The sequence below is a fragment of the Oryzias latipes genome, chromosome 17 (assembly GCF_002234675.1).
Source record: "Oryzias latipes chromosome 17, ASM223467v1".
Classification (NCBI taxonomy): domain Eukaryota; kingdom Metazoa; phylum Chordata; class Actinopteri; order Beloniformes; family Adrianichthyidae; genus Oryzias; species Oryzias latipes.
In genome coordinates, this window is record NC_019875.2 from 2,614,127 (window position 1) to 2,630,679 (window position 16,553).

General features: G+C 47.0%; 1 protein-coding gene across 4 annotated transcripts; it reads left to right on the forward strand.

The window, feature by feature from the left end:
* Positions 1–2,573: 2,573 nt before the first annotated feature.
* On the forward strand, positions 2,574–16,124 carry mpz (myelin protein zero). Of its 4 annotated transcripts, none has more exons than XR_002875064.1 (7): positions 2,574–2,737; positions 3,999–4,165; positions 6,726–6,939; positions 7,479–7,608; positions 8,054–8,096; positions 13,020–13,163; positions 13,956–16,124. XR_002875064.1 is itself a non-coding variant. In XM_023964984.1 (7 exons), the coding sequence occupies exons 1-7, from the start codon at positions 2,698–2,700 to the stop codon at positions 13,965–13,967; spliced, it is 636 nt and encodes a 211-aa protein (XP_023820752.1). In that variant the 5' UTR covers positions 2,574–2,697; the 3' UTR covers positions 13,968–16,124. The 4 variants fall into 4 exon arrangements, 3 of the variants coding, with proteins under 3 accessions (XP_023820752.1, XP_023820755.1, XP_023820754.1); XM_023964984.1 differs by having other exon boundaries at positions 13,020–13,049; XM_023964987.1 differs by lacking the exon at positions 13,020–13,163.
* The last annotated feature ends 429 nt before the right edge of the window (positions 16,125–16,553 follow it).

Sequence of the window (16,553 nt, forward strand, 5' to 3'; positions counted from 1 at the left end):
CCATTGGATCATTGTTGCCTGTCATTAGTCTTATGACCTCTGTGCGAGCCACCCTCTGCTCCTTCCCTCTCTTGTGTGTTGTCTCATCGCGAGCAGAAACCCCCCGGAGCAGCCTCGCTTCAGAAGCGCTTCTCATTCCCTTTCCTGCACATCTGCCAGCCTGGCTTGTGATCCAGGCTTCACTCAGCTGTGACAAACATACTCTGCACTGCAGAAAAATTAGACATGGATAAAGATGACAAGATTCCCTAACATCTAGCCCGAGAAGCTCTCCCAGACTCTGATTATCTTCGCTCTTTTCAAAGCAGCTTGGAGTCTTTCCCTTGTTTTTTATCATCCTTTTGCAAATAGATTACTGTCATATAAAATTACCAAAACATCCGGGAATTTGCTGCGTAGATTGCAATGGGTGTCTGATGACATGCCCTCGCCAAAACGGAGTGAGGTCACCGTCCAAAACCCGGGATGAGCCACACGGGCAGACAGCTGAGCTGGTTTCATTTGCACGCAGGCTGAAGCCTAAGTTGCTTTGGGTGTTCAGTCAAGTCCTATAGCCAGAGATGAAGTGAAGCCTTGTCCCCCTCAATATCACTGCAGCGCTTCTGAGAATTCATGTATAATTTTGCAAATATGTCTAAATGGCTACAGAGTTGGAGTTTCTGCTGTCTGCCCCCTCTCTGGATAATTCAGCAGCCGATAAGAACTCCCTCTCCTGGATCCCTGCCAGCTGAAAGAGCGGGCCTTCACTCTATACATGATACAGTTTTTCCTGCCAAACTAAGCCGCCGCCGCTGCTGCCGCCGCCGCCGCCGCCACCTCCATCTCTTGTTGCTGACGACTTTGGGTTGTTGCCACACTCTGCACCTGCCAGACTCATAAAGAATCCCCCTGTTCCTGCAGGGCCCGCAGGCAGGATCCGCCACAACTGTTAAGGATGTTGAGATTTAGACCTTCTCGCCAAAGCATCCATCATCAATGGCGCCAACGAGTTGGCAGATGGTCTGAGTTGTTCGGGTATTTGAGGTGTTAAGATGAATGAAAGCTGGAGATTATAACGAGTTGCAAAAAAAAAAAAAAAAAGGATGTCGTGGTTCCCGGTGGGAGGGAAGGGGGGATTTGTTCCTTGATGCTTTGCTGCTGAGAGCTTATTTGCAAAGAGATCTTTTTTATTTTTAGCTCAGAAAACTCGAGGCTGAGTAAAATAAAGTGAAGTGGATGGAGTGGACATCCTTCTTGAGTGGCTCATCTCCTCACTCATCATGCAGGCACTCTTCAGGGAGGAAGGAGGAAGCAAATCCTGTGGAGAGAGCATCCAGCTGCTGAAGATGTTAATCTTTGCAGGTATTGAGCTCCGCCCAGACGGAGCTTAATACCTGAGCAGAAAATCGGTCATGAAAGTCAAATTAATAATTGCGGTTTGTGCGGTCTGGAATTATTTGACAGATTCTCTTTCATGTCGGAAAAAGTCTGTTTTGAAATTTCGCACCAAGCCTCTTTCAACTGAACATGTGCCAATAAATAATAGAAAAAGAAGCCCCTTCCTGCTTGTACAGTGTGAACACCATGGGCTAAACACGGGTTCAAACCCTGCGTTTGGGGGGGTCTTGAATGTGCATCACATGCCCGGTGTGAAGGTCGCTTTAGCGTGCCAGTGGCTAAATGAACGCACATGAATGACGAGTGACAAGGAGGCAAAACGGAGGCTTTTGCTGTCGTTCAGCTGCTTATTCACACTGCTCATCTCATATCTGCTGTTGTTCTCCAGCGTCTTGTCCTCACATCAACCTGTCTATATATAGCAGATCCCTCCCCACTCTTAGTCTCCGTCTACATTGCTGGAAAAGTGGGGAGTGGGTGCTGCCGTCTGAAAGCGCAGCTTTGTCTGAGCACGCGGAGACAGCCAGGCTGGGATGAAGAGGGAGAGGAAGAAAGCGCCATTGAGAGACGGACAAACAGGAGTCAGCCCCTGTCCCCCCCTCTCCCCATTGTCCCAGAGTTCTAGACGTCAGCAAACAACAGGAATCTAGAGGGGAGGGGGACGGGGAGCAAAGAGTCGGGGCTTTGTTTTGGGCCGCCGGCCTCGGGTCTGGTGAGAGTGCAGGCAGAGGGTGAGACGTGGGGACAGAGGGCAGGTCACTGGGCTGCCCCCGCTGCAGGATCTCCTCACTGTAAACAGAAGCTGCCCCCCAGCACTCGCCGTGTAATCACACATGAGCAGTGAGAAAACACAAGAGGAGGTGCAGATGTCCAGGCGAGCACTCGAGGTGTAAATGAGAGTTTTATCTCCAGTCTCATGACGATGAGGGTTTAATCGGGCTCTCATCATGCCGTAGTGCAGACAAGTTTACAAATTTGCCCCCAGTTGCCCATTGTTTATGCAATTAATTCAGCGGCTACTGTACGTTGCAGGTGCCTTTTCCCCCCACCCACTTCAAAAATGCAATGCGTGCTTATTAGTATCATCCAGGGAAAGTGATGGAGGTGGGAGGAGGTGCAGAGGGGTGTGAGGAGAGGAGGGGATGGGGTTGGGCCAGGCCCGGGTCAGGGGTGTGGTTGGCTATAAACGGGGGGACAGTGAGGGTTCTGTTGTTTTGAAGCCCTACATCCAGGCATCCTTGACCCCTCCGCTCTCCTTTCTCTTGTCTCCTCCCTGCAGAGCAGGACTCCTGTCGGGTTTTTGGGAAGCCAGGAACAACCATGTTGGCGGTGTTGGTGTCGATTGTCTCCCTAGGAATAGGTAAAAGTGTTTTTAATTGGTGTTTGATTAGATGACATCCTCCGTGAGAGCAGCCTTCTGACTAACGATGGGTTAAAGGTTAAACGAGGATTTGACAAAGAGGGCTTTTCTCTGCTTTCCTCCTAATTGCTTACCTGAAAACTAATGAAGCCGAGGACAATATGAGGTTTAATAGCTATGGTAGTAAATTAAAGCCTCCCTTTACACTGCATTAAAAGTGAAGCATTGTAATTGCCATCTTGGCATTTGCTGTATTGATTTCATGTTTGGGGCTGGGAGCTCACCTGTGGAGGAAACAGTTCACAAGTGCTGCAGCGTAGAAAACGGACACAGTTTTTGTAAAGCTCTGATATTTTCCCTCCCAGACTGCAGCTTGGCAGAGTTTTCACTTCTTTTCCTTTGCCCTCCTGTCAGATATTTGTAGATTTGTATTTTTTTCCTGTCTGAATTTTAATTAAAGCTGTCAAGTGGAGTTTCATTGACAAGTAGTGCGGGGGCCGGCCATGGCAGAAAGATGCTCGCAGCCGAAGCTGTGAACTTCCCTCTGTGGGTGTTGAAGGAGGCAGAAATCTCAACACGACTGCAGGGGGGGCCTTGGTGATGTGCTGTAGCTAGGAGGGTAGCGTGACCCGTGGTGGCCCGTTCTCATGCGAAGGCAAACAGTATCAGAAGGACTTTGCTGAATGGCAGCGTTCTGCTCCTCCCTGGAGCTTTTGCAACACAGTTAAGATGCTGAACATGTTTGCAAAATGAAGGGAAATATGGATTTTTCTTTTCTTTTTTTTCGGCTGCAAGATGCCAAATGAACATTGATCATTAAATATCAGTGGAGCATAATCAGTGCACTCGATTAGGCCAGCATTTCCCATAAAAATGGAAAAAAAGAAATTCTCCTCTGACTTTTAGAGACTTATATTCAATTAATAATCCCAGTAATTACTGAGCGCACGTTTGAATCGATGCCTGATTTGACACCACTAACCGTGCAGGCAGTCGATGTGTGTCTGGACGCGTCTCTAAGTCTTTGGGACTTATAGATTTCAGGGAGCTTAACAATAAATGCTCATGTGAGCATAGCTGAATGTCTTCTGTGATTACACTAAACCCATATGCAGAACATGAGGATCAATGCATGTTAAACAAATGTGTTTACAGCCGATTCTTTTTTTGTGTTGGTAGAGAAGAGCAAATATTTGAGTGTTTAAGCTCCGTTTCGGCTCAAAGTGTTGCTGACGGCATCCTGCTGACCTGTGTCCCTCAGTGGCGCAGCAGTGCCAGGCCATAGTGATTTACACCGGCTGGGAGCGCCATGCTTTGGTGGGCTCCGACATCCGGCTCTCCTGCTCCTTCTTCTCCTGGCGCTGGACCTCGGAGGACGTCACCTTCTCCTGGACCTACCGGCCGGACGGCTCACGGGACAGCATCTCTGTAATGCATGATCGCACACACGCAGAAATCACACAACAATGAGAGCATTGTCACACAAAAATGAGCTAGATTTGAAGGACTACAGGCTGCACATCAAGAGTTTGATAACCGACGTTGTACTTCAACCAACAGAAGGATAAAAGCTCCTGTTTCCTTCTCATTAGCATCAAAAATGTGTCAAAGGACAATTCTAAACAAGTATTTCATTATTATAAAAAATCTTCAACACAAAGGCTTTTGCCCTGCAAAAACAGCCGCCCCCCTAGAAATAAGTCAAACATTCTTCAAATAAAAAATTAGCAAAGCAAAATGGCCACTAAAACATGGTTTCTTAAACATTAGACTATTTTGTTATTGGAAAACGTTTTCAGTTAAAGGATTTTTCTTGCAAGACAGAAATTGTCATTGAATAAGAGTCACTTCATTTTTTTTTTTTAAATTCAGTGAGATTTCAGGATATTTTCCAAACACCTGAGTGACATAAAGTCAGAGGTTTCCTCAAATGATCCGAGCAATGAACCAAAAAAACGGCATTTCCAAAAAGGTTTTGTGACTGAGTCTAGTTTTCTTCTTCCATGTGTAATAACTCCAGGAAACTTTCTGTCCTACATTCGCCCCTCCACCTGCGGCCTCTCCAACCTTTCATTTCACTCTCCCCACCCTTATCGCCCTGCCATCTCTCTAATCTCTCCATCTCCCCCTCCTGACTGCGCCTCCCTCTGCCCGCCTCCCCTAATCTCCTCCCCAGCCCCTCCGTCTTTGTCCCTCCCCTCCCTTCTCATTACGTCCTCCCCTCACCTCCTTTGCCTTCATCCTTCTCCTGCAGTGCTCCTCACTTTGAAACCAGCCCTCTTTTTCTTCACTTATCTTCAGTCGCTCATTTCTTCCCCTGCCTGCACAGATTTACAGTTTCATACATCTATCGCTTTTCATGGAGCATTTGTCCTTTTAAGGTGTCGCATTTGATTTCTGACACGTTCATGCCACGCCAAAGGTTCTCCGGGATGAATAGCAATCACAGACCTCTGATTTGTGTGCATCAGGTTTGACCTTGCAGAGGAGTCACAAGTGTTGGACGAAATATGCCGGATTTCTTGCCAGCAACTTCAATATTTAATCTAGAAGTACCTTAACAGCTTTGTTTTATAAGAACACCAAAAGGGTAAGGGTTTTTAAATGATTCACGAAAGAGGCCAAACACTTTCCCCTTAAATCTTTGAATATGCAAACACGAGAAACTGCTTAACCATTTTAGAAATCCGCCGATTTATGCGTTCAGAATTTTTAAAAATCCATTTTTGGAGCTACTAAAAATAAAGTATTAAACTAAAACCTAAAATTTGATCACGAAAAGAGTTCTGTCAAATCCTGGAAAACTTCAACTGTTGTAGTAGGAGTATTGGAGTTAGAAAAAAATGCTTTGCAATTATGGCCTAGAATTGAAATCAAAATTTCAGTGAGATTTCAAAATTTCAATTCTAGAAATGCAAAAGATTCAAATGCCACAATTTAACCCTGTAAAGCCCACTACATAAAAAAAGGGAAAACAATTTTAATTTTTTGGAATTAAGATGTTTTTAAACCTTCTGATGAAATCCATAAAAAATGCAATCTTCTTTTATAATATATGGATATATGGTTACTATCAATTATGATATGTTGGGTGATTTGGTCATAACTAACAATGTTAGTTTAAGATTCAAAAGAATTGACATGAGTGTTCAGGAAAAACATCTTATTTACCCTCTAATTTCTCTAATTTGATCCACACATTCTTAACATGATTTGACAGTAAAATGAAGAAATATTTATATTAAAAATGCATTCTTTCATTCAACAAGTAGTCTTGTTGAACATATAACAATAGATGAGTTATTCTCACCATAAAGCTTGGAAAATTAGCTAAACTTTCCCACAAAAAGTGCTTGAGAGTTCGATTCGTTCCATTTCAAAATGAGCAGGAAAAGCCCTTCTACTGCCCCTAGTGGAATAATGGCGAAGTACAGGACAGGAAACGTAGCTAGTTATAGCCACAGTGATGCTAATGAGATAGAGGTCTGAGAAATAACTGTATCAAATCAGACATGAAAAGTTATGAAGAGTTAGAGGCTAAATCCAAAAAATGGATAACTGTCATGATCCACACTGACGCGTCATTTAAGAATTAAGGAAAGATAGTTGTGCATAAACACAAAATTTGGCTGCAAAATGCTTCAAACTCCTATAAGTCAAATGTGAATAAATGTACTTTTCTTTATATTTCATCCTTTTTCTTTACTTAAGTGTCTCTTAATATCAATAAATGTTTTGTTTCAAAGGGATTTATTTGAAAAACCTTTTTTTTCTGGTTGTGGTTCATTGAGATTGCACTGATGCCAAGTTTTCCAAAGAAATTTTTAAATATCTTTATTTGTAAAATGTAACAGACAAATTGCAGGAAATTCTAGAAATAAGTGAAAACACACATTCAAAGCAAAAAATACATCAAGAACCTTGTCCCTCCAATTCAGTTTCATTTTGAAGCGTTGGTGGTGCATAAATAAACCTCTGCTCTCCACAGATCTTCCACTACACCGGGGGTGAAGCGTACCTCGACAATAAGGGCCCCTTCAAGGACAGGCTGGAGTTTGTGGGGAACCCGGGTCGCCGTGACGGCTCCATCCTCATCAAGAACCTGGACTTCAATGATAACGGCACCTTCACCTGTGACGCCAAGAACCCCCCGGACATAGTGGGGCGGCCCTCCAGCGTCCGCCTGCTGGTTTTTGAGAAAGGTGAGATGGGAGCTGGGCCTGCTGATAACTTGTGATTTAATTTTTCTTCATCATCTTCAGAGTCAGCCTCCCTCTAAATTCCCTGCTCCTCCTGTTAAATGAAATCAATTACTATTTTATCTTCTTTTCTCTTAGAGATTGCCATCTCTGCACCCTCTCCATTCTACTCCCCCCAGTTCCACCTTCAGCCTCATCGTTTTCAACATCCCCCCAGCATGACTCTCCCCTTCCTCCTCACTGGCCGCCCTTTCTCTTCATCTCCTCCTCCTCCTCAGTTCACGCATCCTTCATCTTTCATTAAATCTGTTTACCTCCTGCTTTTATGTTTACCTTTCATCTCTGATTCCCTTTCTTTCTGACTTCCCCCTCTTCTCCCTCCTTGTCTCATCCACTCCTCTCTTTTTCTTTGTGCTTTCTTCTTCCACCAGGACAGCTCCCTTCACCTCCTTTTTACCAACTTCTGTGTTCTTTTTAATCTTGGAATTGTCTGCTGTCCTCCCCCCATAACTCCTCCCTGCCTTCTTTCTTCCTCGCTGCAGTGCCCATCCAGGCCGGTGTGATCACAGGAGCCATCATTGGAGTGGTGCTGGGCCTGCTGGTGCTCGTCGTGGTCATCTACTACCTGATGAGGTTCCTGGTGGCCCGCCGAGTCTTCAGCCTCAACGTCAGGTCAGTGTCCGGCCCGGCGGCTCTCTGCCGGTGGGCTTTCTGCCAGGGGCTGGAGCTGAGGCCGGAGCCCATCCCCGGCACCGACACCTGCGTGGCCAAGCTGGCGTAGCCTCCGTTCGATTCTGTTGAGCTCAAAAGGTTAAAAACCAAAGGCAGTCAGCTGGAAAGAGATGAAGATCTCTCATTTTGATCGAATCTGCAAAACGCAGTGGGAAAAGGCTGCGATTACAGCGACAGCGGCTGCAGAGCAGATAATCCACTCGCTCATGGAGATGATGGCTCCATCATCTTCCTCATAGCGCTCTGCTTTTTACACACCTGCCGCCTGGGGGGCCGCAGATTAAGATGGTGTTCTTTATATGAAAGCTGGCCTGTGACCACTGGAGGAAGAGGATGATACGACATCCTGACACTGTCTTTGTTCTGTTTTGTGTTTTCCTTCCAGCAAACATGGCAAGAAAAAGAAAGAGGGATCACAGCAGAGACAGGCAAGTCTCCTCCTCCTTTGTCCACACCCCCTTTTTCTTTCTCCTCCTCTTCTCTGCCTGCTTTACTCACACACTCCTTCATTCATTCACACACACACACGCACACACACACACACACACTAAACAGCTTGGTTTACTATCAGCTTCAGGCTTTAATGGTGAAATGATGTCCTTTTTGGGGGGAGATTACAAGAACGCTCAGATTTGTTTGGAGTATCAGTGCAAAGAAAAGCAGTTGTCAAAGGGAATATTCATCTCTCTCAGAAATGCCTTCACAACAGCACACATCTGACATGACAGCGCACAACAGTTTGGTGAGCGCACTCCCCCCCCGCGCGCGCGCCCTCACACTCAGCCGACCCCCCTTTTCGCAGCAGCGTTTCAACAACAAAATAACATGTCATTCAAGCGCGCCTCTAATAGCAGTGCTCAAGCTGTTACCATCCCTCTGCTGCCTCAGCATGCGAGGGGCTTCTGGAGCCGGCCCACCGTTCCCTCCAGCGGCCCTCGCCCCCACTGCCAGCCCCCCCTCTGGGGGGCCACACAGCGAAGTGTCAGAAAACAGCCACAGGGCAGAAATCCAACCAGCAGCTGGGAAACGGCTGAGGCCGGGTTACAGCGCTAATGCTGCTCGCTGTTGAATTGGGCGGTGATTTGCTCGCAGTGGGGAAACCGACTGGAGCTGCTGATTTCGCTCGCTGGGAGTCAAATGAAAATCACGGGGCCTATTATGGTCTGGGCTGTTATCAGTGCTTTTGTGTTGCTGCACGCCAGCGATTCGGGGCTCTATGTGTTTTTTTCCCCCCTTCTGTTCCTCATGGGAGCGCGATAGCCTCAAGTGGAGGATTAATCAGACATTTCGGTGGCTTGTATCCTGTTCTGCATACAAGCCACCAGGGCAAGTTTTGTTTGATTACTCTGCGGTAATGTGGGGGCTGCAGCCTGGTGGGGCTGTGACAAGCCCTGTTTGCTGATAAAGGAAACAAAACCAGGCGGGGTTTTAAGCAGCTGATGAGGCTTTTGGAGGAGGAGTCAGAGATGAGGAGTGGCAGGTGTGTTTTTCCACCTAAGCCGACCATGGCCAAGACATGAGTTCCCCCCCATCCTCGCCCCTCTTCCTCCTCCTGTCCTCCTCCTTCCTCTCCACTGTTGCATGATTGTCAGGTTATTCTTGAGGTGCAGTCAGTTGCTCTCAAGTGCCTGCGGCATGTGACAGTGCATATATGAATAAATAAGTCTCAGCCAAAAGGACACTGAAATATTTGACGATGCTGTCATTTACAGTTACCCCTCTGTGAGTCTGTGCTCGGATAAAAAACAAAGAGCCGCAGCGGTGTCTCCGTCTGTGAGGAGCCGCATTAGTTTTTATTTTATCTGCTCTTTCTTCTGGGTTCCTTTCTTGTCGCTACGCTGCACACAGAGGACCCCCGGGACAGCATGGTGCACTTATAAGTGGTTGTTTGATCAAATGGTCCTTATTAGGAGGCTCTGCTGACACAATACAGTTTCTGTATCAGCCGCAGCATCTCTGCTCCTCTCCTCCGGGCTGTGAGGGAGGGGAGGAAGCGAGGAGTCTTGTGGTGTGTGCCGCTCCCCATTAGGTGGAGTTGTGGAGGAGGACTTTACCCCTGCAGCCACACACACACATGAAGAGCACAAACACACACACACTAGAATGATAATTGAGTGCACTCTGTATCGATCTGAACTAACACACTCACACAACCCACCCATTCTTCTCTCCATCCCCCAATTGCCTCCTACTTCACTTCAGTTTACTCCCACCCGCACTCTCATTTAGATTCCTTTTATCCGGTCCCCCGTCTCCTCCTCTTCTCACTTACCCCCCACCCCCCCACCCCTGCTTCCCACCTCCCTCCTCTTCCGAGCCATTCCTTGATGACCATGAGAAGGATGAAGCATCAATCTATCTGTTGGCTAATTCCCCCTTTTCTTTTTCATTTTAACTCCCCCTTTCACTCAGTTGATCCCTCCTCACTGCAACCTCTTGGAACCCCCCCTCCCCTTGCCCCCCCCAGGCCCTCTGGGTTCTGATCAGCTTTGGTTCCAGACAGAAATCCACTACCTCTCACTCTTCATCTGCCTCTCCATCTCCCTCCTCACCTGTCACGTTGTCCTCCTTAGCATGCAGCTGGGAGCTCGTCCACTCACCTGCCCCCACCAGCCCTCCGTTTCTTCACTGTACCCACATTTCCTTTAAAGCCTTTTGCAGCTCCTGTAACCGGGGGGGGGGGCTGCAGTCAGCATGTGTGTGCGTCGTTGGCGTGGGAACATCGCGGCTCATTTTTGAGGGCATGATGGTAAACGATGCAGGGATCCATGAGGGAATGTGAGCATAATCACACATGCAGACACCGGATAGCCGGACCCCACCCCGCTGGTATCGGCTGCAGCGAGTGAGACAACTGCTCTCTGGTGCTGCTTATAGTGCATGATTAAAAATGATGAATTTTCTCATGTAATGGCATAATTAGTTGCAGCTTCAGTGGGCAGAAACAGCCTATGGTGGCCTTTTCACCGTCCACTAACTGGATTCTGAAAATGATTTCTGTCCTGGATCTGTCCTGTTGTGTCTGGTGAAACATTACAACGAGGATCTGGCCTGTGCTTCCAAAAAAGAGGGGCATCAAATGTGGGTGAAGGTCCATTAGAGCTCTATGGGGCACTTGTGGTTCCTTTCAATAGGTTAACTCACAGGTTAATGCACTGAAATACAGCTATTGTAAAGTGAAGTGTAATCCTTGACCTTATCTCCACTCGGTCCGGTCCTCCCTGATGGATCTGTTTTGCAGAAGTGGGGCCTTGCTTGAGCTTCCTTCCTTCTGCCTCTCCTTTTTATGGATTTTTGTCTGGTATATATTTTGTTTTTACATACTTTATTCATCTCTATCTGTACTTTAGAGGAGGAGTGGTGGGAAATTGGTGAGACATAGGAATTTGATTCAGGCTGTTTTTAACATGTTCTTTTATGTTTTCTCATGACGGAGGACATGTAAAGAATATTAATTATTTCAGAGTATTTCTTTCAATTCCTTGTGAATGAGGAGCAGACAGAAAAATGCAGTTTAAAAAAAAAAGATCACATTTTTGGCGTAGAAAATACACCGCTCCCTGCTCTGCTCCATTCCGATGAATCCTTTTGGAAGCAAATAGATCCATGAACGTCTTTGTTTGCCTGAGCTGGAATCTGGATCTAAACTGTACGGCTTGATAGCTCCGACATTGCTCCCCATTTTTGTTGCACCGCTAATGTAATGTTGGGGTGTGTGAGGGGCTGTAAGCTACAGGGAGAGCATGTAAACAGAGAGCTCTCAGTGATGGTGATGGGGAAGTGGAGGCGGGTTACGACGCACAGGCGGTCCCCGCCCACAACTCAGAGGCAAATCTCTAATGAAGTGCTGTCGCTCTGCAGAAACTATGTCCTAGAAAACAACAAGTTTTTTTTAATTTTGGCTAAAAACTGCATAATCAGACTCAAAAGGCCGCTGGTCATCCACTGCAGCTCAGGTATGTTTTACATATTCAAACAGGATGAATGTGGTCCTGTTTGAATTTGTATGTGGTCAACTTTATTTATTATGGTCTTTAAATGTAAAAAAATGTCCACCACGTCTAATCAAAAAACACCCCCCCCCCCCCCCCCCCTCAAACACACCCAGGAGACCTACTCTGGGTTTCTGCAAGCACACTGCTGGCATGTGCAACACAAAAGCAGGACTTTAGAACATCCAATTATCTTCAACTAAAGGTCAGTGTGGCTGCGGCGACAAGGAAATTTCAATGAGCATGCAAACACAGATATGAATAACCAGGCTTTTAACGCCTTGAGAAAACCTCAGCTGAGATTTTTCCGCGTTGGACATGGATTTTGGATTTGTTTTTAGTTTGATTAAATTGAACTTTTAGAATGGATTTTTTTTTAAAACTGCTTCAGAATTTTTACACCACCAAATAAATCTTCCAGTTAAAAGTGGATGTTTCCAGCATGAAGGACGCGTCACCGCACACGTGTTCCAGCAGAACGGAACTCACAGTGCTTCATTGAGTTGCAGATCAGAATGACACACTCTCAAAAATGAAGCGCAAGCAATTGTCAAGCAAATGCAATTACATTTCAGAGGTTTGTCAATATTTGTTGTAATTTTGTTCCCCGCTGGAGACCTTCCTTCCAGTGAGAGGAAGCAGATGGATCGTCTCACAGAACCATCTGGGATGTCTGAAGTCCTCAGTGAGAGGGCAGGGGGCGGCGATCTGTCACTCAGCCAGTCAGATCCTAGAAGATTAGGAGGTTTGGACTGCAGCAGGAGAAATTCAGAGGAGACATGACATCATTTTAGGCTTTAATATTCCTTAAGTGATGCTTTTGCTGTGAATTGTTGTTTTGATCTGCCTGATGCTGCGGCAGCATCTTTCTAAGCAAATCTTCTCACCTGTCAGATAAGAAATCTACCTGTTGGTCCTGAAATTATTGATTTTTCCTGAAATGAAATCCAAACTGTCAAAGCTGAGTCATTGTAGGAGTGAGCGTGTGCCAGTGATCATTTGCCACAGGTATATGGAGTCTACCTGCCACTGTGTCCCATCCTAACGCATGGTTACCTGTTTTGTCACCCCCTTACAGCTCTGGACACCGCCCCCTCTCACTTGCTACCCTCTCCCTTAAAAGGACTGTGTCTCCCCCTTCATCCATCTCTCTCTTTACATGTCTGACTCCTCCTCTTCCTCCACCTGAAGGGATTTCTCTCTCCTGTCCGCACAGCTCCGTGTCTGTTGCTAACCACGCCCCTCACCTGTCCCGCCTCACCTGGCCTTTTTCTTCTTTTCCCTCACTCTCCTTTCCTCCTGAAGTGACTCTCCTACCCTGTTCTCCCCCCCTGACCCCTTTCCCTGCTCCCCTCACAGGGCCCCGCGCCTCCTGCTGACCCCTCCAAGGTGAAGGCGGCCGCCTCTGAAAAGAAGAAGCAGGAGTCCCGCAAGGATAAGAAATAGGAAACGGGGAGGGGCTGGGGCGGCCTCGCCCTCCGGCTGTTCCAGCCCTCACGCCAGGTGATGGTGGCGAAGGCCCAGCCTGAGCAGCGACAGCAGCAAAACATAGTCAGAGAGGAAGGGGGGGTGGGGGGGAGCAGGGTGCTGATGACCATCGAGCTGGAGATGACCCGCAAAGACGGGGGTGGAGCGGAAAGCCGCTCAGAGCCGCTCAGCCTCTTCTCCCGCCTCGCCAATCAGCTCACCTTCAAATAGCAGGCCACCGAGCAAGGAGGGGGGGCAGATGAGGACGAGAGTGTACCAAGAAACCTACTCCCCCACCCCACCCCACCCCCCACCAGAATGACTGAGTCAAATCCTCAGAGACAGACAGCAGTGACTGCATGTGGGCCCCGATCTGAGATGTGATGATAATCTCCTGCACCAGCAGGCTCCACCAGGACCTTTGTTTGGTCATAAGATACGCCATTTGAAGCGAGACCCTGTAGGAAGGCTGGGTTTGATAACAAAATCCAAAAGCTGCTCCCCTGTTTTGCCTCTCTGCCTGCTTTCATTGTGATCCTATCCTCTGAAAAAGCTTCTCCAAGTGCGTCCGATACGCATCACCAATCCCCGACGGCAGGGACAAGCCAATTTACCTTTTTTTCTAGAGGCGATATTTCAAACCACAACTTTCTCCTCTCACACTGATCCCCCCCCCCCCCCCGTGTCCCCTCCCACTCCACCTCTTCCTCCTCTCATTGTGAATTTTCTGACTTCCTTGTTAATTCTTATTACAGAAGTGATTTATATGCTAACTGCTCTATCCTGTTTCTCTTTCTATCTCCCTTCCCTCTTTTCTTCTTTCTTCAGATAAAGGTCTGACTTCTCCATGACTGCCTCCACTCCTCTAGTCTGATCCCTCCTTTTCTGCCCTGCCTGATGCAGCCCCCGTTAATTCTCATTATCTCTACTCTTTCAAGACAGCACTGGCTGTAAGAATAGTCCCCCTAAATCACTGGGAACGGTGTCAAATAATTTTTACAATGCTTCGTTGGAGACCCCCATGCACTTATTGGATGAAGTGTAAAAGTGTTTAAGGTCTAACTGTCCACATAACTTCCTCAAGGAGAGCCTGACAGACATCCTCATATGTTTCCATTGAATCTTCCCCTAAATGTTTACAACTCAATCAGGCGCCGAGCGGAGCTTGTGCACTCGCCGGACTTCAGATGGAAAAAGGCAGTGATGGAAACAGAAATGTGATTCCCGCTCTCGGCCGGCGTGGACGCCCCGGAGCTCAGATGTGATTCAATCCTCTCGTATCTGAAGTAATGGAGGTTTGTCGCCGTGTTCCTGAGCGGGCTAACTGGGGCTATTCCTGGCCCGGTGAGAGCGTCCAGGCTTCCTGGAAGGAACAGCTGCACATTTCTCAGCAGATAGCAGAGGAGGGAGGGAGGGAGGGAGCAGGAGGAGATGCTTTCTCTGCACCAGACTGTCCGCTCTCGACTCAGTGGCCACCGACTGACGACCTGGAATGACGTCACGGCCGTGACGGGGCGGCAGATGCTCTCATCAGCAGGAAGGAGTGCAGCTTCTGAGCTATTTTTGGTGCATTTCATCCACCAAACAGCACAGGGCTAATTATTTTACACAGTGCCCTCCTCTGCTGTCTCCTCTCCCAGTCACTCTTGATCTCTGCCCCCATCTTGGGAATGATCTTCTCCCGCAACCCCCCCCCTCCTCGTTTTGTTCTCTCCTTCCTTGTCTTTCCTTTATCTTCTTCTGTTCCAGCCATCCACCCAGCCTGCCCGGCATTATTCCCCCACAGAAAAGGCCCGCATACAATCCACTTTCTAAACCCTCTTATCTGACTGCCAAGCCTTCAGCTCAATGCCTCTCTTCCTCCTCCTGTCCTTCCTCATCTTCCCTGCCTTTTAAACTCAGTGGTAGACATCTCCCTCCCCTCCTTCCATCTTCAGTGATCTACAAACATACTCTCGCTTGCCCATCAACCCCCCCCCCCCCCCCAAAGGCACGTCCATCCAGGAGCCCGCCTCCGCTCCTTCTCCAAGCCTTCACCAACTGGTTTCTGCTGGGTCCGACGCCTTGGTGCTCTCCTCTGCCTGCTACTGGCAGATGACAGCCTGCACCCAAGACGGGAACTCCTAATCTAGCTAGCTCTCTTCTGGATGCAAACACATTGTTTCAGTGTATGTGTGTTAAAAAAGTTTAAGTAAGTGTAAAAATGTCTGTAAAAATCCCCCTAGGTAAAGCAATTAACGTTGAGACATTTTTTTACACGTGCACAAGTTAACGCCGGGGAGGAAAATGTAATTATCTTCAGCAGAACATCTCATTACATTTCTGACCTTGTGTGTTATGAACTGCACTGCGCGGCTGTCTCTTGCTTTCTCCTGTGATGAGGAAAAATCGAGAGATGGTTCAGTTCGACGTGGATTCAGTTAGACGTGGCTACAGGGGAAAACCAAACGCAGAAAGGTGCAGGTAGCTGGGGGGTAAGGCCTCAGAGGAATCTGTCATGCTCCGCCCTGCCAAGAATCCCCGTGTGTCACCACAGATCGTCTGCTCTGCCCCCACAGCTTTCCTTTACAGGTCCTTTTACCCCAGGGACAGATGGGTTTGAATCTGCAGGGTGGACAGGATAGACTTGAATGTTCCTTTTAAATTCATAACCTGAAGGGAGGTGCTATAATCCACATCTTTGTCGTGGTTGTTTAACTGTAAATCCAGATGGATCTGTTTGAATGTTTCCTTCTGTTCTGCCGAGCGCAGACACCTGACACGACACAAAAGACATTAAAAACTTCTGTTTGCTACCATAAACTGTATTAGTCATTAACATCTCTTTTTTTGAAATTTGAAATGAGTGGCGCTTACATTCCTTTTTTTTATTACATTTATTTCAAGGCTTCTTATAATTCCAGATCACTAACTTCTTGTTGGCTCTGTATAATAAATGTTGTAAAAAAAGGTGTACAAAAATAAAGCTGCAAACACAGCCGGCAAAACCAAACTCCACTTCAGAGGTTTCTTTCTCTTCGGACGTGAGTCATGGAAGTTTTTACCTGCTTTAAACCAATTAAATCCTTTCAAAATGAGATGATTACATCGGTGGACGGATGACACATAAGAGAAAACCCATTATATTTTAGGCACAAGCTTTTTGAGCAGTTTAATTGCTTTTGCTTTCACTGGAGGAATAGGTTTTAAAATGCCAAACATTCACCTGGTTTGTTTTTTCCCCCCTGTTAATGACAAAAAAATGCATTTATCTGTGCAGTCCAGCATAAGGGATTCATTAGCTGCAGGATTTTGCTTCTAAAAATCCACCAAATGAAAATTTGGAGTTCCAGGTTAAAACTCAACAACAGATTTGAACTTTTTCACATTTACACAAACTAAAGCAAAACCATTCTGTAAAATATTGATATACGCTGGTTTAACCAG